This window comes from Callospermophilus lateralis, chromosome 3 (assembly GCF_048772815.1).
Source record: "Callospermophilus lateralis isolate mCalLat2 chromosome 3, mCalLat2.hap1, whole genome shotgun sequence".
Lineage (NCBI taxonomy): Eukaryota > Metazoa > Chordata > Mammalia > Rodentia > Sciuridae > Callospermophilus > Callospermophilus lateralis.
The window spans coordinates 27,937,580-27,961,360 of NC_135307.1; the positions used below are offsets into that span (position 1 = coordinate 27,937,580).

The 23,781-nt window shown below is 50.4% G+C and overlaps 1 protein-coding gene across 1 annotated transcript; it reads left to right on the top strand.

The window, feature by feature from the left end:
• Window positions 1-919: 919 nt before the first annotated feature.
• Tgfb3 (transforming growth factor beta 3) lies at window positions 920-23,337 on the top strand. The gene is made up of 7 exons (XM_076848076.2): window positions 920-2,932; window positions 10,343-10,506; window positions 10,775-10,904; window positions 16,702-16,809; window positions 18,423-18,594; window positions 20,818-20,971; window positions 22,177-23,337. Exons 1-7 carry the CDS (start codon window positions 2,581-2,583, stop codon window positions 22,333-22,335), a joined length of 1,239 nt encoding a protein of 412 aa, XP_076704191.1. The 5' UTR covers window positions 920-2,580; the 3' UTR covers window positions 22,336-23,337.
• Window positions 23,338-23,781: the final 444 nt, after the last annotated feature.

The window sequence follows — 23,781 nt, forward strand, 5'->3', positions numbered from 1 at the left end:
TTATTGTAAACATCAGAACTATTTTTTTCAAATTCCAGAGGCAGTGCAGTGGAAAGATTAGGTTCCCAGATTCTAACAATGAATCTAAATCCCAGAGTTGACACCTAAGAGCTATATGACCCTAGTTAGCTAATCTTTAAAGGTGTCTGCACCTAGCTTTCCCTATTGGTAATGCAAATGAAAATCATGCCTATCCATTAAATATTACCTCCACTACTCACAAGCAAAGTGACCTTTAAAAAAAATCTCCCTGTGCCTCAGTTTCCTCCACTATAAAAGGATCCGCCACTGTCCTGGGGATGCATTAACATCCCTTGAATTAGTGGTCTAGGAACCAGACTTCTCAGGAAGGGTCCAATAAGGTTGGAGGGAGAGGTGGGAGAGGGGGCAGCACTCATTCTCAGGAAACTGGTCAGAAGTCCTGGGTTGGGGAGGGAAAGGATGTGTCTTGCACTTCCTAAGCTGCTCGTGGGAACAGAACCAGAAGTTCCAGGCTGAAAAGAGCCACGAAAGCGGAGCGCAAGCTTCCCCTCACCCATCTGGGAAATGGGCTCGGGCCAATTGCTGACTTCGCGCTCGCTGGCGCAGCTCCCTGCGGAACCCTCCGCGGGGAGGGAGGCTGCGAACATCTGGATGACATTGCGGCGCGGAGCTGCTCGGGAGCCGCGACTCCGGCAGGGAGAGGTGCACTTGTACGCACGTGGGGCCGAGAGGGAGGCGATCCCCCGGGCGCCCAGGCTTGTTTTTCTCGCCCTCTCTGGCGGCCCCTTCTCCCGCCCCCGCCCCGGCCCTCCCGCCTGGCCGGTTCCGGGCCCGCCGAGCCTCCTTCACTGGCGGCCAGGCCTCGCCAGAGGGCACCCTCGGTCTTCCGGAAAACGCCACCATTTTTCCATGCCCCTGGAGAGTCTCCAAGCTTCAGCCGGCCGCGACTCCAGGCTTGTCAATGAGGAATCTCGGCCAGGATCGCCGCAGAGCCCAGCCCCCCCTCCTCCAGCCCGGCTCGCAGGTCGAGCATCACCCCGACCGAGGGTGGCACGGCCGCCCTGCCCGGTCCCGCGCCCCCTGAGGCCCCTGCCGGGTGTCCACCAGCCCAGGGGCAGCCGGGCACGGGGGACCGCGAGGGAGAGAGACGGGCGGAGGAGAGCAGCGACTGACAGCTGGCCAGAGCGCGCAGGGGCTGGGGGAGAGAGGGAGGGGGCTCGGCGGAGTAACTTTCCAGAAAAACAGCCAACGTGTTGCAGGAGTGACTCCAAGAGGGGAAAAAAAGTTCAGTTACCACGTCGAAGAGAGGACTCGCGAAGTATTTTTCAAATGGGCTCGGCTTTTCCTGTGCCTGTTTAAAACATTAAAATCGTGCAGCAGAAGAGGCTGCGTGCGCTGGTCCCTCCCTCCCTCCCCCACCCCAGCCCCGAGACGTCATGGGAGGGAGGTATAAAATTTCAGCAGAGAGAAATAGAGAAAGCAGTGTGTGTGCATGTGTGTGTGAGAGAGAGAGGGAGAGGAGCGAGAGGGAGAGACAGAGAAGAAGAGAGAGAAGGAGAGAGAGAAAGGGAAGGAAGCAGAGAGTCAAGTCCAAGGGAATGAGCCAGAGAGAGGCGAGTGGTAAGGGAAGGAGCGTGCAAAGCAAGGAATGACCGCTTTCCGGAGCCAGCTGCAGTGAACTGTCTTCTATTTTCTTTTCCTTTTCCTTTTGATTTTTTTAAAGAGAAGCAGGGGACAGAAGCCATGGCCGAGGGAGAAGACAAACTGAGGTGCTGGTGACCCTGGGCGTCCAAGTGGATTACTGGGGCTGTTCTCCAGAGGTCTGTCCGTCCTGCCTTCCAGTGGCACATATCCCACATGCCAGCCAATGAAGACAAGAGGCAGCGTGAACAAAGTCATTTAGAAAGCCCCTGAGGAAGTGTAAACAAAAGGGAAAGCATGAATGGAGTGCCCGAGAGACAAGTGTGTCCTGTCCTCCCCCACCTTTAGCCGGGCCAGCAACTGTGCGCCCTGCCTCTTCCCACCTACTCACTGCTGATCTGACTTTTGGGTATTTTTTAAAAATATATTTTTTCTTTTTCTTTTCCATTCTCTTTTCTTGTTCTCCCTCAGGGCAAGGTGAGGATTTTGATTTGGGGGCCCAGCCATGGTCCTTCTGTGCCTTCTTTAAAATACCCACTTTCTCCCCATCGCCAAGCAGCGTTTGGCAATATCAGATATCCGCTCTATTTATTTTTACCTAAGGAAAAACTCCAGCTCCCTTCCCACTCCCAGCTGCCTTGCCACCCCTCCCAGCCCTCTGCTTGCCCTCCACCTGGCCTGCTGGGAGTCAGAGCCCAGCAAAACCTGTTTAGACACATGGACAAGAATCGCAGCGCTACAAGGCCCACAGTCCGCTTCTTCGTCCTCAGGGTTGCCAGCGCTTCCTGGAAGTCCTGAAGCTCTCGCAGTGCAGTGAGTTCATGCACCCTCTTGCCAAGCCTCAGTCTTTGGGATCTGGGGAAGCCGCCTGGTTTTCCTCCCTCTTTCTGCACGTCTGCTGGGGTCTCCTCCTTGCCAGGCCTCGCCGCCCCCCTGGCCTCTCCCCCCAGCTCGCACATGAAGATGCACTTGCAAAGGGCTCTGGTGGTCCTGGCCCTGCTGAACTTTGCCACGGTCAGCCTCTCTCTGTCCACTTGCACCACCTTGGACTTTGGCCACATCAAGAAGAAGAGGGTGGAAGCCATTAGGGGACAGATCTTGAGCAAGCTCAGGCTCACCAGCCCCCCTGAGCCATCGGTGATGACCCACGTCCCCTACCAGGTCCTGGCCCTTTACAACAGCACCCGGGAGCTGCTGGAGGAGATGCAGGGGGAGAGGGAGGAAGGCTGTACTCAGGAAAACACGGAGTCGGAATACTATGCTAAAGAGATCCATAAATTCGACATGATCCAGGGGCTGGCGGAGCACAGTAAGTCCAAATGCTTGCTGGGTGTCTGCTGTGGAGGGGATGAACTCGAGTAGGGAGCCCCACGGAGGGGACCTTGCAGTGGTCACACAGCAGGATGCCCTGGGGTTCACCAGCCTCAGCCTTAGGAGGTGTGATGTGCAGGTGGGGCTGGGTAGGTGGGTAGGGAAGGGAACAGCCATTCTGGTAAGAGCCGAACCCTTCTGGGAGGTCAGGAGCTCTGGAGCTAAGTGGTTTGCTGAACTCACATCACATCCTTATGATGTGATTTTAATTTGGAATTACATCGTGCCGCCCAGGGAAACATGTTCTCACGCATGTGACCATATGGGTAATGGTAAGCATATGGGTGCCATTGAGGGGCAGGCCGGCTCGCTGTATCCAGCCAGAGCCCTTATGATTTCAAGAGCCTGAGCACCTCAGCCTTCTCCCTGCTTTTCACAGCTCATTGTGACACGTCTCCATTTCAGTTTTTCCAGCTCTTGGGAAGCAGAGTACCTGCTCCAAATGAATGTCTGTCAAGCTTGTGGAAGGCCAGGCAAGAGACAGCTTCTTATTGCCTGGGCCTTTGGTCTACCTCACACATGTGACCCATGTGAACTGGGAGGGGGCTTTGCACATATGTTCACATGAACTTGGACTTCAGGGCAATGCAGACTCTCCTGCTGTACAGTGGGCAGATTCATGTGTGGAGAGCAGGCCTTCTGGGCCGGTGGATACGGGACAGCAGGGTCATGGCTCTGGGTGTGTGGAGGAGGGCTGGTGGGCCTCTGGGTCTGCGTGTCACGGGGGAGCTTGGGGGGGTGACTATGGGGCCGTGTGTCTGGGAGTGTGTCTTCCCAGAGGCTCCTGTCTGAGCGGAGGAGCTGGGAAGCTTCTGGGTGAGACGCCTGTGTGTGTTTGTACACGTGTGGAAGTCATGTGTGTTTACTGAACGGGGATTTAAAAAACCTCAATACAAGAAAGAAATTTGGCAGATGTTGGGAAACTGACAGCCCAGGAAAGAGGAATGTGAGCCACTCTTCGCCAGACTCGGGGAGCAGCTCTGTTTGCTTTTCCTACCAGCAGGTGTCCTCGCTGCCCTGGCTACCTGGGCCCTGGCCCACCTGGGAAGTGGGCAGTCCCCAGAGTGGGGATGGGAGGATGGTATGGAGACCTCCCGGGAGGGCAGTCATGGGGTGAATAGCAGGGGTCGAAAGGAACCTGTCTGGAGAGAAGGAACAGGAGAGAGTGCCATGGGTGGACGGGCTCTGAATGAAGGTGCAGAAGGCCCCATCCCCAGCTGGCCCACAGCAGGCGGAGGAGCCTGTGGTTACTGGCGAGGGGTTCCCGCTGCAGTTTCCTGTGGCTGCCTGAATCGCCCTTCCTTAGGATGTGGCTGTGATTGGGGGGTGGAGGCTGAGGCTGAGGCCGAACCAGAGCTCCCTGCCCAGGGTCCTCTGGGTGGGGCTGGCTATGGGTCTGCCAGGGGCCTGCAGTCCCAAAGGCTCCCAGCAGCTGGATGGCTGCTCCCTGGTCACACAAGGCAGGTCCTGGTGGCCACGAACATCAGAGGAGGGTGGAAATCTGAGGCCAGCAGGGAAAGTCTGAGAGAATCCAGGACAAGTGGAAGGACTCACACCTTCATGGGCCTGCTCTGGAGGAAGAGTCCAAGGGAGGAAGGATTCTGAGTCATAAGGGCCCACCCAGCCCGGACCAATAATGGACCAGATGGTTGCAAGGCTACACAGGTGTGCATGTACATCGATTTTGTGCCGAGATTCAAGGGCACAAAGGTGTCCTTAAAATGTGTATTTTACATGTACATTGGTACTTAACAGCATGCATTGTGCAAGCATCACGGAGCTTTAGGAAAAGCCAGGACAGGGCCCTACAAGGCTGCAGCACCAACTTTTACCACTACTGCAGATGGGGGTGGCTGCGGGCAGCAGAGCAGAAGCTTGGGCTACCTCGGCACAGTGAGCAGGGTGCTGTTGTGGTGCTGACGAAAAGCCAGTGCCGAGTGGGACACAGGCAGGCCATGGAGGCTTGCAGGTGCAAACAGGAAACAGGCCCCAGACTCTCTGTAGCTGTGGGAGGTGACCCAGAGGCTGAGCAGATGCAGGCCTGGGGCAAGCTTTGCAGCTGATCAGGTGTTGAGCCTGCCCTGGATGCACAGGCCCACTAATTATGAAGAAGGCAATGGGCAGATGCAAATACCCGCCAGATGCCGAGCCAGAGGGAGGCATCATCAGAGGTGCAGGGGGTGGGGGAAAGGCTGTTCTTAACTCGGGAGGGCAGACGGGGGTGGCTCTGGGTCTGTGGGATGGCACTGGCAGGGCCCCCATGCCAGAGCTTCTACTGGGGGACAGGGTAATAAGATGGCATTCTCTTCCATGTTTTGTCACTCCCAGCCACCCCCTTATGTAGTGGGTGGGCACTTGGAGGGTAGTGACAATTGGATCTGGGGCAAGGGGAGAGGGGTTTCCAGAGAGGGAAGTGAAAGAAAGAATACTTTTCAGTGGTACAGAGAAGGGGCACCAAGGTAAGAGTGGAGAGGAGGGCTGGTCCTCTGCCTTTGCCCTGTCCCAGATCCCCTAATCTCCTACTTTGTAGATGAGGAGACTGAGACATGGCCCAGCTAAGCCATCTATGCTCAAAGAGCAGGGCCTCTAACCTAGATGTGCTGCACCCACAACACGTGCTGTTAAGCCCAAATGTACGTGTGAAAGACACATTTTATGTCTACCTTTGACCTTTAGGCCCCAGTGAAATTTTGGTTTATAACACAAACGAATCCCACATTAGCCCAAGCAGAAGGGGACAGGAGATACTGCCTTAGTAACTGGCAGATTGCACAGAGACAACTGGATTTTCCAGGAGACTCAGACTGTTACAAATGTTCTCCCAAATGCAATAAAACGGTTTCCTTTACTTAATGAAGAGTCTCAAGCAGATTAATTCTCAAGCCACGTGAGAGTGGTTTCTCTAAGCCTCAGTTTCCCCATCTGTAATGCTGCAGTTGATTTCTAAACTCCCTTTCACCTGATAGAATTTTATAATTACATCTGGGTGATTTGCCTGAGTCTCTGCTGGGATGTATGGGCAAGGCTCCATAATCCTTTTCTAATTCTTCGGGATTTTGCTATGGAAAGTGAGCAGGGGCTTGTTCTGATCCACCTTGGGTGGGTGGGGGAGGGGAGGGGAGGATGCAGCCTTCCCAGTTCCTTTGTGGTCCTTCTTACAAGATATCATCAGCATAGGTGTCGTTTTATCTTCTAGCTTAGAATTCTCTATGTCCAGGGGGAAACTCTTGTTCTAAGCCAAGGGCAGTGTGAAGACAGCCAGCAAACCCAAAATTCCTGAGCAAAGAGAAAATGCGGTATTTTAGCCTTTCTTTTCTGGCTGCTAACTATAGATTTTGGAAACTATCTTTTGGAAATTAGAAGGCATTTCATGTTGAAAGAACTCATGGGCCCTAAATGCCCATGCTCTGTGCAAGGTTATTCAAGGGTGGCCCCGAGGCGGGTGAATGTGGACTCCCAGGTCCCACCTCACTCTTACACAATCAGTCTCTGGGGGATATGGATCCTGAGGAATAAAATATTTTCATTGAGCTGAAGGCAGAGTCTTTCCTTTGGAGCAGGTGCAAGTTCCTACCGAGAGGCAGGTAATGCACACAATCTGGAAGAAAAACCGTGATCTAGGCACCGTGACAAAATGTACAGGACACTTAGCCTCAGGGATACGGATAAAGTAGTTGTGGCCAGGGGAGGGAGGGACCTGGGCTCCCCAGTGTCCTGTTGAAAGAAGCAGCCACTGCTCAGCTCCTGCTGATTTTTACACTCAGGAATGTGGGTCCAGCTTGACTCCATCTTACCAGTTTCCAGAAGAGCAGAAAATCTGGATCTTTCTGTGAAATCTCTCAACTTTTAACATGGGCTTAAAATGTTTATGGGCTTCTAATTCAAAAAATTTAAACATGGTACATTGGCTAAACAACACTTCTAATTCATTTAAAGGTTAATCCATTTAGAGCTTCAAAACCATTAATCCAGTGGTTTCTCAAACTTCCAGAACATCTGAAGCCGTGGCACCCTTAGCAGAAAACTATAAACTGTGGTTCTCCATCCTGGCTACACATTTAGAATCATCTGGAGAACATTTTTTAAAATGCTGTGGATTCACCCTGTATAGACAGAACTGCTGGGCAGCGAGCCCAGACTCCACCTGGTTTTAAAGCTCTCCAGGTGGTTCTGCTGCAGAGACAGAGGAGAAGCACGGCCACTCCAACATACCTGGGTGGACATACCCGGGCCTTCACTGGACCAGCAGGAGTGATGTATGCAGGCAGGGGCACACCTAGCGGCCCAGGTGTCTGTAAACATTTTTAAAGGCAGTTAAGTAAACGTGGATACCTCACCTGATGTTTTTTGCTTGCTTATTCTTTGCTTGCCCCCCCCCCCAAAGCAAAACAGAGAAGGTGGCATCCATGTATATCTATTTTTCTTGGTGCAATGGAAAAAGTTGGTCATAACAATTTGTAAACATAGACTCCCCTAGTCCAGCTCTTCAGAATGCTCATGTTCCGTGGAAAGTATGGCTTAAGAATCACAAAACGGACTGGCCATTGACTCTCATCTGGGGCACAGGCTGGAACTCTAGGACCATTTCAAGGAATTCTGCCACATTTTGTTGATGATATTAGCTCTTCACTGGATGATCTCCCAGGTCCCCTCCAAGTTCCAGAGTCTCTGCTTCAGTAACTGGGGAGTGGACAGAAGACCTGGGTTCCAGTCCCACCTCTGCCGCCTGCTAATGGAGTGACATTGGGAGTCGTTTAACTTTTCTGATGTTCACTTTTCTCATTTGTAGAATGAGAAATTTTATATACTCTCTTTATTCTCAAGGGTTGTTACAGGGTCGTATGAGAGTGCTATAAAATGTATGGTGGTGTTATTTACACTTATTTATTTTGCTTATTTCCTTATGCTCATGCATTCCACAATGTTTAAAACATTATTCGGCAGATGTATTTGTCAAGGCCACACTTACATTTTTCTTTTCTCTCCCAGGTAATCCTGTGTTTTAATCACCAATGATTGTGTCTGAGCTTTGCTTACTAGTGCCAGTTCACTCATGTCAGTTAATCCATGTGTGACTCTGACCAAGACTGTTCTGGATATTCATTTCTTCCTCTGAAGAGGGTCACACAGGATGATTACTAATGTCCTTTCTAATCCTGTTGGAAACAGTGATAGAAAAAGACCCTTCCTACCTCTTGAAACCTCCTTCACATTCTCAGAAAGAAAAGTCATCTTGGGTACAGATGTATGATTGATGGGCAGGAAGAAATCAAGGAGGGGTGGTCACTAGGGTGTCCTGAGAACTCTCTTAGTGCCACCCCCCCTTCCTCATCTTCTGACTTCCCACTGTGTGACCCTGCTCTGACTTTCCTCCCTGGCAGGGGCTATTTCCACTCTCTTCTCGTCCTGAGGGCAAGGTGAGCAGTGCCCTGACTTGTCCTTTATTCTCTCTTGCAGACAGTACTGGAGCTGCTGTTAAAACTGAAGCCAGACTGATGACAGCTCCTTCAAGACCCAACTCTGTCGGTCCTTGAGAGGGTCAGCAGACCCAGTAGCTTATCCATGTCCCAGTTATAAACCTGTGGACTTAAACATTAACTTGCCTTCCCTGGGGCTGGAGGTGCAACTCAGTGGTAGAGTGTGTGCTCAGCATGTGTGAGGCCCTAGGTTCCACCTCTAGCACCAAAAGAAAAAAAGATTGCTAACCCAGATTCCCGTCTTTGGTTCTTGCTGAGATGGTTAAGGGAATAGTTGGCAGTATTTGTTCTTTCAAGGCCACTTATTAATCAGGGATTCATTAGCTGGCATTCACACATTTGTTCTCCTCACATCTGTTCCATTCATTTTCTAAGAACCAGTGTCAGGCCCACCAGATGGCAATTTCCAGAAACACTCACTCATCCTTTCCTAAAGATCAGTAGCACATTTGCTTGTTTCCAGACTCTGATCTGTCCCGCCTTGTCCGTGACTTCCTAAACCACCCCTCGGGGTGATTATGATCTCATTCCAGCCATGTCCATTATGTGTGGAATCTGGGTCCAGGAGCTTGAATTTCAAGTTCTGGCTGTTGTTACCAGTTGTGAACTTTTTCTGTGGGTGTCGATGCTGCTCAGATCCTGAGGTTGTCAAGTGCGCTGGAGTAGAGGAGAGACGGGGCTTTCTCTCTGTGTCTGGGTCAGCTCTGATAAAGATCTGGCTCTGAAGGGTGGGAGAGAGCATCTGCTGCCTTCTGTCTGGTGGATAGGGGTGAAGAAGTCAGCAGGGTGACAGAGGCTAGCATGGCACGTGCTGTCAGAGACCCTTAAAGAGAAAGGAGCCAATGGCAGCTGACCCCTGTTCAAAGAAACCTGTGCTTCTGCCAGGACCAAGATGGTCTCTTTGCCATGCAGACCCTGCTTCATTAAGTGAGACCATGATTCTGTTGTTGTGTTATTCAGCATTAACTCTGCCACTTCCCATGGCTCCCTACTATTATTGGGAAACAACCCAGCCTCTAGGTGTGACACGTGGGTCTCCCTACAGGCAGCGCGCACGCTGCTGTCTTGACCCTCTCACCAGCTGCAGCCTAGATGCTTTGGGTCCCTCCTCCTCTCCTGGGTTTGCTTTGCTCCCTGCCTCTGCTCCAGTGTCCCTCCCTCCATGTGAGGTCTCTTTCCTTCCCATCCTTATGCTCTGCTGTTCCTGCAGGGCTCAGATTCCTGTCATTTCTTCCCCAAAGTGTCCCCTGCTCTCTTCCTCCTCCCATCCCCTGCAGCCTCTCCTTGGTATTTCCAAAGGCCCCTTCTCTCTGGTCCTGTAATTTGGGTTCATGTGTCAGTGACCTCCCTTGGATATTAATTCCCTGGGGGGCAGTGGCTGCATCCATTTGTTCTTTGCTTTCCCATGTTAGCATCTACAGGGTTTGGCATGTCGCATTGCTCTTCAGTGTTCAGGAAGTGAATGAATGCCCCAAACTCACAAATGAGTCCATGAGCTAAGCCACTGGGGGGGGGGGAGGGGGGGAGACTGCTATCTTTTGAGAATCTGCATTTTCTAAAAGAGCAGGCAAGTCTGGCTGAGAGCTTAGCAGATGCGGATATCCAGGCAGTGGGGGGAGGGGCGGTTGTGTTTTGCCATCCAGTCTTGGTGCCACGTCCAGGGTCTCTGAGGTCTCCCTGCTCCTCTCTCAGGACTGTGTGACTCGAGGGTCACCAAGACTCTTCCTCCTATCTCCACTTTCAGGTCTCAGGTCTCAGACCTCTGTGGAGGTCGCAGGTGGGACTGTGGCCACTTGCCACATCTGCTGGCAGTGCACTGTTCTCACAGGTGTCACTCATGCTGTGCTTCTCCCCGTTGCTTTATCCCCTAGACGAGTTGGCCGTCTGCCCCAAAGGAATTACCTCCAAGGTTTTCCGCTTCAACGTGTCCTCAGTGGAGAAAAATGGAACCAATCTTTTCCGGGCAGAATTCCGGGTCTTGCGGGTGCCTAATCCCAGCTCCAAGCGCACTGAGCAGAGGATCGAACTCTTCCAGGTACCCTCCCAGGACAGAACCACCGACCAGAGTCAGTGCCTCTACTGTGTTCGGCTTCCACCAGGGCTCAGAGTTCAGCAGGCCTGGGTCTGAATCCTGGCTCCTCTGACCCTTAATTTCCATGTCTGTCTGTCATTAAGAGGACAGAACTCCCTACAGTGCTCCAAGGACATGGCACTCTGAAACTTTTGCTTTCTCACCTGTCTTGAAACCTCTCCTGTGGCACTGTGTCTGGCCTCCGGTACTGACTCCGTTCTCTGCCCTGTAGATACTTCGACCAGATGAGCACATCGCCAAACAACGTTACATCGGAGGCAAAAACCTGCCCACACGGGGCACTGCGGAGTGGCTGTCTTTTGATGTCACGGACACTGTGCGCGAGTGGCTGTTGCGAAGAGGTGGGTGGAACCTTAGGATGAGCATCTCAGGAATAACCTCTGTTCCCTTCATCTGTCGCGAGAGGGAAGAAGACAGAACTAGGGGAGCCACAGATCTGGGCTCAAAGCCTAGATTTGCACAGATTCTCTGCATAGCCACCAATTATCTACTCTACCTGTATGGCAGGTCCTGGGGGTTCCTCAGTGAACAAGACAGGTGGGTCCCAGATCTTATGGGGCTTTCATTCTGGTGGGAGAGACATGTCATCAATAAGCAAGCATATGGATGAGTAAGAGCTTCAGATGGAGTGCCATGTGATAATGGCCCAGTGGGTCCTACAGCGGCTGCTCAGGGAAGGTCCCGGTGAAGGAGGAGTTCCTACAGTGAGATCTGAGGGGTCACAGGGTCAGGATCAAGGAAGTGTCAGGTAAAGGAGACAGGGAAACCCCAGCCCTTAGGAGGAAACCAGCTTGATTTGTTCCAGCAGCAGTGACAGACTGGTGTCCCAGAGCACAGTGAGCTAGGGCCCTGTGATTTAGGACCTGTCAGGCCATGGTAAGCTTTAGGACTTATTCCAAGTGTGATGAGACACCACGGGAATGCTAGAAGCAGAGCTGGAGATATGGGTGAGGTGATTTACTCACCCTTTTAAAGATCCTTCTGGTTTTCATGAGGTCAAGGAAAGAAGCAGGAAAACCAGAAGGGACATTGCAGCAACTCACATGAGGACAACAGGGACCTAGATTGGGGCAGGAGGAGTGGAAATTGTATGAATTTGTTCCATATTTTGAAGATAGAGCCAATGGGACAGGCTATGAGGGCACAGGAGCATTTGCATTTGACTTCTAGATTTTTGGACTGAGCTATCATGTATTGGAATAGGAATTGGATTGGAAGAAGAGCAGGTTTGGGGGCGAGTTGTGTTTTGGCCAATTAAGTTTGAAAGGCCTGGGAGTCAAAACCCTCCGTGGAAATGTTGGTTGGGGACACATCATCCAGCACCATCCAATAGGTATATCAAACCTCACGTGTTCCAAATCTCTTACCCACTCACCGTCTCCTTCCCTGCATGCCTCACAGAGATGTTTGAATCCAGGGGTGGTTAATCATTGAGCCACATTCTCAGCCCTTTTGTTTTATTTTGAGTCAGGGTCACACTAAGTTGCTTTGGGTCTCTCTAAATTGCTGAGGCTGGCTTTGAACTCTCTAGCCTCCTGTCTTGGCCTCCCAAGCCGTTGGGATTACAGGCTTACACTATCGCACCCAGCCTCACAGAGATGTTTGAAGGATCGAACGTATTTGAGAGAACTTCATGGTTTTCAACATGTTTTACAAGCTTTTATTGTGTCCAATAAGGAAACATGTTTTTCAACATGTTTTACAAGCTTTTATTGTGTCCAATGAGGCCCAGAGAAGTGAAGTGACTTGATCAAGGTCATCCAGCCTGTATTAGAACTCACGTGTCTCTTGACACCTGCTGTGCTCTCCCCTGACTTGGCTGGGTACTCTTGGTTTGACTGTTCAGTGGGCAGAGGTCACATGTGGCAGTCCCATCTGCTCCTTCTCTCCCTCTTCTGGTGAGTTTTCCACTATTCTTAGCTGCTATAAAGCCACAATCCACAGGTTGATGGCCAGAGTCCCTGAGACAGGTGGGTCCTCCTGTGCCCGTGGTGTTTTAGGAATCTAGGGATTAAAGCTCAAAGGCAGAGGTCTGAAACTGCTTGGCCACCATATTGTTTTAAGTTAGGAGATTTCATATAAAGCATTCATTTCTGCCTTTTTTTTTTTTAAAGAGAGAGTGAGAGAGGAGAAAGAGAATTTTTAATATTTATTTTTTAGTTATCGGCGGATACAACATCTTTGTCTGTATGTGGTGCTGAGGATCGAACCCGGGCCACACGCATGCCAGGCGAGCGCGCTATCGCTTGAGCCACATCCCCAGCCCCATTTCTGCCTTTTCTTGAAAAACTGAAAGTCTTCCTTGTAACAATCCACCAGAGATGAGTTGTGGCCTCCCCTGGGGGTGGGGTGTGCATCCTTCTGTCCCTACACTCGTGTTCCCCAACAGTGAGGCTGGCGGTTCTCCTCCACACCATCTACTGGCATGGCTGGCTTCCTCGAGTGACCTGCCTGGGCTCTGCAGGCATCTGAGTTGGCAAGCCTCCATCTAAGGGGCCTTGTTTTGGTGGCTGAATTGGCAGATGGTGGGTTGGAGATCTGTCCCTGTCCCTCCCACCAAGCATGAAGGCAAGGCCTGGAAGCACCCACGTGCTCTGCTGACTGCAGTCCTCACTGTTGGGAATGCTGACTCAGACAGCGCTCTGCTCAGAGCCCAGAGCCTGCTTGGCTACAAAAAAGGAGGGGCTGGGGAAATTAAATCTCTTAGCCTCCTTGTCTGATCTCGATCTGCGCCACCTGGATTTCTTTGAAGCCCTGGGCACTTGGAGTTCTTATTTTCACAGCTGCAGAATTCAATGAGAAGTGTGCATTGAGAATGATTTCCATCTTCTGTGAGACATCAGAAAAGATCATTTCATAATAAAACCTATGGGTCCCCCACCCACCACTCTCCACTGCTGCCAATTCAGAGGTTAGTTCTTCATTAGAACCTTCAGTTCCTACTGAGGCAGAATCTGCCCAGCCCTCTCCTCCCACAGGGGAATCAGCAGAGGGTTTTGCTTATTTGGAGCTCATGAATCTCTTCAGAGTTCATGGCCCCAAACCAGGCTGCAAATGGTTGGACAGTTGGTAGTATGCATTGATGAGGAACTGGGTCACACCTGTGGCTTTGGATTCATTTGGCAAGCATCTGAGAGCCTACCAGCTGTCCAGACTGTGTTCTGGGTCCCAGAACTGGTTGGAGCCCAATCCAGGATGCAGGCAGGGCCCAGGTCCTCATTTCCTGGGTTGTTACTCATATAATCTGCAGCTTCTCAGTATCGGAGCCAGGCTGCCCCTAGGAGGCTGGGCAGGGAGCACTCTCAGCATCATGGCTCAGGACAGGTGGGACACCAAGAAGCACAGTCATTTGGCATCTCAGTGAATGTGTGGGCACGTTCCTCTGTGCTCTCTGCTGCCTGCTTTTCTCCCTTCCTGTCGCTAACAATTAGGAGTGTGGGATCTGGGCATCAGAACACTCAGGCTGTGTTTGAAACCTGGAACTACCACCTTCGGTTGGATACTTTGGGCAAGCTATTGAATTTCCTTAAGCCTTGGTATCCTTATCTGTACAATGAGGAACAGTAATTTCTCTTCCTAGGATTATCAGGACTATTATAGAGATAAAATGAGTCAATGCTTGTAAAGTCTTAGAGCAGTTGTTTCATATATGTGTAATGTTAAATAATGGCGGTGGTGGTTATCTGCTCTGAGCCCTTTACCTAGATAGAGCCTGTTGGCCAAGCCAAGCCACTGTCTTGTGCTGACCACCTGTCCCCCAACCCCAACTGTCCCCAACACATCTGTATGCACATTGGCTTCATAACTTACAGACCGGCAGAACTCACCCAGGCCACCTTGAGCAGGAAGTACATGTATTGAGAGGTAGCCAATTTTAACTCCTCCGGCCTCCTCTTCTGGGGAGAGGACACTCCTTTGCTTCCCTCTGTATTCACTTCCTCTCTTGCTGAGTTTCTCTCTGCTCCTTGCCTGAGTAGTCTGCCTCTCCACTTGCTTTAGTCAGGTATTTTGCTGCTGTCACTAAAGGATCTCACTGAAACAATTTTCAAGGAGGAAAAGATGATTTGAGGGCTCTCAGTTTCAGCGATTTTAGTCCAGAGAAGACTAGCTCCATTCCTCAGGGCTCCTGGTGAGGCAGCCCATCATGGCAGAAGAGCGTGACAGAGGGAAGCAGCTTATATGGTGATCAGAAGGCAGAGAGACAGACTCCACGCCCCTGATACAAAATATATACCCCTTGGCCACGCCCCCAATGAACCACGTCCTCCAGCCACACCCCCATCCTCCTCCAGCCACATCTCAGTTCATCCCATCAGGGATCAATTCACTGATTAGGTTAAGACTCTCACAGCCCAATCATTTCTGCTCCAAACCTTCTTGTATTGTCTCACACGTGAGCTTTTGGGGGACACTTCATATCCAAACGATAACACCACTCTAAGCTAACCTTCTGGACCGGAGAGCTTCAGACTTAGCAGGTGTCAGTGTGTCCCAGAGGTAGCCCTGACTCGGCGTGGAACAATTCTAGCTGGGCCCTGGAGTTTATACGAGAAAAGGTCTGTTTTTACCTGTAGGTCTAGGATGCCCAGGCCCACAGAATGCCGGCGAGTTAACTGAGCTTGTACCATTCTGCCCCTGAGAAGGGTGCGAGGCCACACTGAACTCCAGGGTTTTCCCTGCTGACACAAGACTTCAGGAAGACCCCAAGTTGGCCCCAAGGCCAGATGCTCACACAGGACTAGGGTGGCCTCAGGGCGCAGTAAATCAGTCAGCTCCTGAGATGCTAACCCTGAACCCAGAAGGGCCCATTCCTCAGGATCTTTCCTATACCTGGCAGCAACTGGCTGCTACCCAGGTTCAACAGAGCATCCCTAATTGAGTCTCACTCACCCAGATGGATTCGATGCCAGATCATACCTGCACAAAACTACTTGATCATTCAAACTTTTTGTTTTTCTTTTGTGATACTGAGGATTGAACCCAGGGCCTCACACAGGCTCAGCGGTAGGCAAATGCCCTACCACTGAGCTGCAGCCCCTGCCCTATTCAGATTTTCCATTCACTTCTTTTTTTCCTTCCACTCTACTCATCCTCACTTACTAACTGCCCTGCTTCCTTGATTCTGGTTGCCCAAACAGATGAGATGATCCCACAACCAACCTGAGAAAGAACCAGAGTTGGCCTAGTGCTAGAAAGTCTGTCACCAAACTCTGGCACCTCTGGGCTGCCTCATGCTCATTCTCTCTGAGACCCGTCATCTGGACCTTTGGCCGTGGCCCACTGTCATTGCCTCTGGTTTGTTCTCTAATTTCACAACCATCTTCCCAAGCTGTTCATCTTGGTAAGCCATCCACAGCCCCAACTTTCCCATCATGGGAACCAGAAACTTCAAGGAAGAAACACCCAAGTTATTTTTTTACCTCATCATGGCCTTGTTCTGTAGGGAAAATATGGCCAGGTGTGACCAGGATTTTCATCTTATCTCCTCTGGAATCTACCACTTCCTCTACACCCGCAACTGCAGCTCCAGTAGAAGAGCTGGCACCTTCCATTTAGACTGACTCTGCATCTCATTTGCAGGGGACCTGCCTCTAGCAGGGATTCCCGACTTTTAATCCTGTGACTTAGGCTTCCTCCTGAGGCCCTTTGAATGGAACTGAATCACTGTCTCTCTGCTCTGAAGCTCTTCAATTACTCCCTAGTCCCTTCCTGTGCCTGTCACTTCCTTTCATCTGTATTCAGAAGGTTAGCTTAAGTATCTCCTCTCCCAACACTGAGGTGGTGCTTTTTCTTTCCTTCCTCTATACTTGTCCTTTTGCCCCTGAGTAGATAAGCTACAATTTTCCCTTAATGCCATCTTTTGAAAATGGATGGTTATTACCTCTCTTCTTCGTGGGGCCCACTGTTTACGCCTCTGTGGGGTGGTTCACTGTGTGACAGAAGTATGTGGAATGTGAAAATGTGTGTAGGGCTCCACTCTGGGCTTTGGAAGGACTTCCTGTCTCCTGTGACCTTCCTATAACTCCGTTCCTGTGAGTGCTATGGGAGCAGAGGCCCTGGCCCCACCTTGCAGGGGGGTGGGCAGACCTTCCCATCATGCAAAGTGCTTTCTCACCAGTGCCATGTCTTATTTTACAGAGTCCAACTTGGGTCTGGAAATCAGCATCCACTGTCCATGCCACACCTTTCAGCCCAATGGAGATATCCTGGAAAACATTCACGAGGTGATGGAAATCAAATTCAAAGGTAAATGTGTGTAGTAGGTTGGGGAGGGTAATGGAACGGGAGACGCCTACCAGACCCCAAGGAAAAGAAGCAGTCTCCTTCACAGACATGGCCAACGGTTTTTCACTTGAGTAATTCTGCTTTGCCCCCAAAGCCATGAGGGTGACTGTCAGCTTAGAGAGAACACATCAGCCTCTGAAAGACCACAGGATGCTGGGGGGAGTGGAGAAGGCACACAGGCCACTGCTCATTTCCTCGGAGCCCATTGAAAAGGGGCTCGAGGCTGCCTCTTTGGTAGTTAAAGTAAGATGCAGAATGTGAAACCCAGGGCCAGGCAGGCTCCACAAATGGGCTGTCTTTCCCTTTCCTAAAGAAATTAACTTTGGTGCCTCTGAACATGAGTACCCTCCTCCTGAGCTTTCCAGACACTGTGGCCCACCTGATCCTTGCCCAGGAGGCACGTAGGTTTGAATGATTGCTTCAGGGCTCAGGGTACTTGACCACTGGTGTTTGTGTAGAGGTCAGGATGTAGCTCAGAGTTACTTCTGGGTCTACTGTATGTAGACCAGGAACTTGGCCTTGATAGTCTCTGGAATGCAGGGAGGTACTTTTCCTCCTGTACTCCTATTTTGGGTAAAGGACAGACCCCTGTGGTCAGAGAAGCTTCTCTTGGCTCCTAGGCCCAAGTGGTCCTCTTTACCTGCATGGCCTCCGTTTCAAAGGCCTTTAAAAAAAAAAAAAAATTAAAGCCAGGGATTTGTCAACTTCATCTCAGAACCTTAGAGCTCAGCCCTTCAGAGTCTCCCCTCCAGGCCAGGTCAGGCTGAAACCTTCCCATTGCCACGGACACGTACCTTGTTCATCAGGCTTTTCATAAAGGGAATTTGAGATCCAGGTCTCCCATTTATCTTATAGACCAAGTGCCCCTTCCTGAGATCCAGGCCCCTCCTGATGGAGATAAGACCTCTAGAATTTCTGCCCGAGCTGACAGCTGTTCTTTGCAAACTAGATCTCCAGTCAGTTTTCAGTGTTTTCCTTTTTAGATGAAACACGCTCTGATGGACTCGGGCTTTCTTCCCAGAGCTTGTTTGATAAGCTCTTTATCCTGGGCTTTATTATCTCACCTGAGTTTTACAAGTGCAAAAAGGAAACACTCCCAGAACTACAAGCACAATGTGAATGTTCACAATCCAAATTGTTTCTTGGGCTTCCATTCAGCCTACCTAAATTGTGACACCTTGGATTAACCAATTTAGATTGGAAGAGGAAACTCATTCCCCAAGATTCTAAGTCTCAGAATCTAAATTGACAACCTGTGTTAGTACCCGCCTGGGAATAAGGATGCTTCGTGGATCCATGAAGACTCCCAGGAAGTATCCTGTCCCTTTTGGAAGATCCTTGAATGGAGTGAACGTGGCCTGTTGCAATGGCATCCTTATGTTGGGAACTTTTGATACCAGTTCCTCCCCCCAGTCATCCCTGTCCTATGGCGGGACATTGGAATCTTAGATTAGAATGGCCTTCCCAGCAGACAGCCCTGCCCTTCTTCCTGGGCAGAGATGGGCTGGGATGAGGAAGCAGCCTCCTCCTGCTTTCCTTAGACCGGAGATTATCACCTTCCCTCCCTTCTGCAGGTGTGGACAATGAGGATGACCATGGCCGTGGAGACCTGGGGCGCCTCAAGAAGCAGAAGGATCACCACAACCCTCACCTGATCCTCATGATGATTCCCCCGCACCGGCTCGACAACCCAGGCCAGGGAGGCCAGAGGAAGAAGCGGGCCCTGGACACCAACTATTGCTTCCGGTGAGCCTGGGCCCCACGCAGACCTAGATCTGCCCCCTGGGCACAGGCCCCGACCTGAGCCTCACTTGCCCAGGGTCTAGGATGATGTTCACAAACATCTCCAGGAAAGAAGACTGGAAATCGCTCACAAAAATCTTCCTATTTTTCCTGGGAGCCTCACTGTTTTTCTGCAGCCCGACTCTGTAAGGGCCCAGATGCAGTAAAAGAGGGAAACTTCAAGGAGGACAGTGTTGTGAGAATAGTTTGGACTGGGAACGCTTGGCGGAAGCCTCTGTGGTTTTCGTGTTTTAAGTATTTGCAGGGTGTGTTTGTGTGGGAGAGATTAAGGCAGGGGTTTCCAGTGAAGACGTGCTCAGTTCTCTGGGCAGGCTCCTGGCGAGCTACTGGGTGGGGTAAAATAGTGTCCATTTATAGGGGAAATCTGATCTAGAGAAATCTACAGATTCAGAAATAATCGGGGAGCTCCCATGCAGAGATGGGAAAGATGCAGCTTTTCCCCTTCTTTGGGAGCATGGAACTGCTGTAGGAGGGAGGTGGATAAAGCCTGCAGACTAAATATTAAAAGGCAGAAAAAGTTCACATCAGGAGAGGGTCTGAAGGATAAAGGACTTTAACAATTGGGAGCAAGGAGTTCACACATGAATACAGGAAAGGCTTCAAAAGGGTGTGGAATCTGAGCTCGACTTTGGGATGGGAGGGATCTGGGCATGTGGGGATCTGGCAGGAGCAGGATGGGGTCAGTCTGACTGGAGAAGATTCCTGAATGGAGTGGGAGGAATGGACTAGAGAAATCTTTGATGTGGAAACTGTGTCTTGTGAAAAACAACTGGGTAAATAGGGACGTTGGGCTTGGGAACAGAGGCTATGGGAAAGGCAGGGTGACTGTCACCACCTGTCTGAAAACTGGCATGCAGGTCTGTCCTGTGTATCTCTGGATCAGTGAGAAATGAGTGCTCTTGGCTGCGAGCGACAGTGACTTAAGCCACAGGGGATTTCTGATGCACGGGAGGCCTGTGACAGCAGGCGGAGGGCTGCTTAACTACGCCATTCAGGACGCGGCTTTCCTGTCTTCTGGTCTGCCCTGCGTGGTACGGTGGCGCTTCATCCTCTTGCCTATGGCCACAAGGGATTGCTAGGGCTTCAGATATCGTGTCCCTGTTTAGGGCAAGGAGAAGGGGAGACGGAGAGGAGCCAGTAGCTTTCCTTTTCTTTCTGTTACTTTTATAACCAGATGTCTTTGCCAGAACTTGCTTTCACGAACCCCTGCACACTTTTTATTCCTGTGGCTGGCCATTACTGGCCCACAGGACCATCCCTACCTGCTAGGGAGGCTAGGAAAACGAGTATCTGGTGTTCCAGACTCCATAATGGAAGGTGGCAAGGGAGAGGGCACTAGGGATGTTGATTGCATAGATAACCAGTAGTTTCTGCCATGGTTCAACCTTGGAACCCTCCAGAAGCCAGACTTTGTCCAATGGCGGCCCGAGAGGCCTGTGGAAGTACCAAGTTCTAAGTCGCGGAAAAGACCCGTTAAAGTGGAGTCTTGATGCCCATGTGGCAAGCAGTCCTACCAAGTGGATTTCTGCAGGCAACCAAATCGGAGGGGCCTGTCACTCACATTTGTGGGACCTGGGGATCATGATTCTAACAGGAGGCTGTACCTTATTTTGGCTAAATGGCCTCACCTCAAGATTTAGTCTGAGCAGTCATCTCTAGTAGGATACAAGCTGCATAATCTGTGAGCTTCTTTCTGGCTGGGTGTGCAACAGAAGGGTCATGATAAGCTGTCCCCAACAAAGCGGACACGGCTGATAACATTGTTCAAAACATTACATAGTTCTTGATATATCATATTTCACACTTTATTGTTGGTTGTTCAAAACAACGGCTGATAACGTAAAGTGAGTGCTAGGTCAAGTGTGGGACAGTTTATGTCTGTTTGATGTGTGATGTAAAAGGGGACAGGGTCACTTTTAGCTCTTCACTTTTCCTTCTGTGGCATTTATATCTACCTACTGCATGGCTGAGATCCTGCTGCTCAACACAGGGAGACACCTCCCAGTCTCTTCTATACCATGTGCTTGTGCGAGGGTTTCTGTTGAAGGCCCACCTCCTGTGGAAGCATGGAAGGATTCCAGGGGGAAATATGAAGGCATCTGTGAAGTTTATTTTATTGGTGGCTCCCATTTAGGTTGATCTTCTGTTTAATGTTTTCTGTTGTAGCAACTTGGAGGAGAACTGCTGCGTGCGGCCCCTCTACATTGACTTCCGACAGGACCTGGGCTGGAAGTGGGTCCACGAACCTAAGGGCTACTATGCCAACTTTTGCTCAGGCCCTTGTCCTTATCTCCGCAGTGCAGACACAACCCACAGCACGGTAGGGAGCCGGGTACATGCTGTCTGGGCACTGGGGCTGAGTTGACCAGGCCATTTGTTAAAACAAATGAATGATTGAATGTTAAATGAGCAAATGATAATTTGGGGTGAGTAAAATCTCTTCATTAAAGGTTCTGACCTTGTACCCTGGCCTAATTCTACTTGATCACATCCTGCCTTTTAAAATTCCCCCCAGAGCCTGGTGTGGTGGTGCATGCCTGTAATCCCAACAACTCTGGAGGCTAAGGCATGAGGTTCGCAATCAAAGTCAGCCTTGACAACTTAGCAGGACCCTGTTTCAAAATAAAAAATAAAAAGGGCTGGGGAATGTAGCTCAGTGGTAGAGCACCCCTGGGTTCAATATCTACTATTAGAAAGGAAGAAAAGAATCCTTCCACAGGTGCTGGAGGGACATAGCTCTGTGGGAGAGTGCAAGTGAGTATAAGGGCCTGGGTTGGATCTCAGCTTCAAAAACAAAAAGTCCCTACCATAGTTTCAGCCAGACTTTGTATTTGCTTTGTCTAAAGCTTTTGTACCAGAGAAGTTAATTATATGTCAGAGATGTGTGTACATGGTTGGCAGGGTATGTGGGAAGAAATGTCACCACTACCAAAGAACTCTGACAGCTGCAGTCTCTCGAATGTGCAAACATTGTTCTGAGAGACAATGTAAAGCATATTCTGAAGCAGCCCTGAAACTCCAGGAAGAGAAAGTGAGCAAAAGAGTTCACACCTCTGCAGCATGTCTTTCCTCAAACGGAATTAAAACAGGGCAGTCTTCACAAAGCATGTTTCCCTATAGCTCATTAGCCCTGCATCCTGTGTGGGGGCCCCGCACCCTGGCACTTCCTAAATGGCCCCTGCAGTCATTAGTGAGACCATTTTCCACCAGAGTGATCCTTTATAGTAAGGAAGACCAGTATAGGAGTATTTTCTTACCAGCCAAAAGACTTTCCTTATTCATTGAAAGTCCTCTGATAACTGTGATATGCTTAGACTGATAACCCTCAAACAGTGCGTGTTCTGCATTCTGCCTTAGGGGATGGCCACAACTAGTCATCCAAACTGTTCCCACTAGTCCTGTTACGTAGCATCATCAATGGCTGTTCTACCACTTGCCCTGTCTTTGAGAGCTTGTAGAGTTTCCTGGGCTGCAGGCCTGGGGCGTGGCTCTCCCACCTCTAAATGCTGTTTCCCCAAACTCCAGGTGCTGGGGCTGTACAACACCCTGAACCCGGAAGCATCGGCCTCACCTTGCTGTGTGCCCCAGGACTTGGAGCCCCTGACCATTCTGTACTATGTCGGGAGGACCCCCAAGGTGGAGCAGCTCTCCAACATGGTGGTGAAGTCGTGTAAGTGTAGCTGAGGCCTGCAACAGACAAGGGAGAGCTGCCCCTGCCCGAATGCCCGCGCCTCGGGAAACCAAAGTGACAGACCTCACCTAGAGGCCTGGCGTCCACAACCCTCGGCTCCTGGCATTTGGCCGAGACGGAGGCTTCCTTCTGGAACATTTCTTTCTTGCTGGCTCTGAGAATCACTGTGGTAAAGAAAGTGTGGGGTGGTTAGGGGAAGGCGAACTCTTGGGGACACAGGTTTTCTGTGGTGCAGACAGAGGTGGTGGGGCTAGAGGAAGAGGATGGCAAGTTGACATGTCATGTGGCAATGGGACTTGGGTACAATAGGGAGGAGGAAGGACAAAGGATGGCTGGGTCAGGCTCAGACTGGAAGACACTTCGGATCTGAGGTCAGCTTTGCTCATTGCTGTACCACAATTGCTCTAGGGGAATCTGGATGGTGTCATACAAGGCAAGCACTTTCCTTCAGACAGGTCACCAAGACAAAGTCCCAGAATTGCACCTTGTACTACCTGGGATTAAGGACAATTTTTTTTTTTTTAATTGTGTTTCCACAGTCAGCATCATGGGTCATTCCAGGTAATGTAATATGGTTCCTGGGCCAGCAACTGTATTGGGCCCTGGAGATGCTGAACTCAGAAGCAAAGGGTGGGAACTGGCCCTTTCCTGTCTGCCCTCCAGGTCCCTCCTCTTGCCTTCATCCTCAATCACATTTCCCCTTGGACATTTGGCTGGACACCTTCCAGGCCAGGGTACACATATCTGGATTCTGGTTCTGTGCAGCCTCTGAGCATGAGGGGTTCCTCTCCTCCAAGTTCTCGAGACCTTGTGTCCACCTGGTCTTCATGGAAGCTGGTGCCACACGGGAGGCATCTGGGGAGGCTGCACCACATGTGCCATGTGGTGACTTGGCCCAAGATGAGTTGACTGAGGTATAAAGACAAGTACAAATATTACTCTCAAAATCTTTGTATGAATAAATATTTTTGGGGAATTGTGGATGATTTCATCTTCTGGAAGATTGTTTCTAGAACAGTAAAAGCCTTATTCTAAGGTATATGTCTCACTCCATTCATATCCTTAATGATCATTTTCTTAATTCTATGTCAGCATCTTCTAATTAGTGGTAACTGGAATCTGGGCAGAGAATCTCTCAAGCATTAAATATATCGCTTAGCATGAATCTGCTGGACAGAGGGACTGTGCTGCCTCTTGTCACCTGAGAAAATGGCATTGTTGTCCGTGTGTCCCTCCTTGCACAGTATGTTATTCTCAGATATACACAGGCAGTAGCTCAGATTCACAGAAAGCCTAGAATTTGACGTCCACATCACTGCAATGTGAACCCTTGCATATGGAAATGTGGCTTCTACATTCAATCTAAATGACCAACATCAGCATTTTTGGAAATCACATCTCAGCCCCCCAGATCAGCTGAGCATGAGAGAAACCGTCTG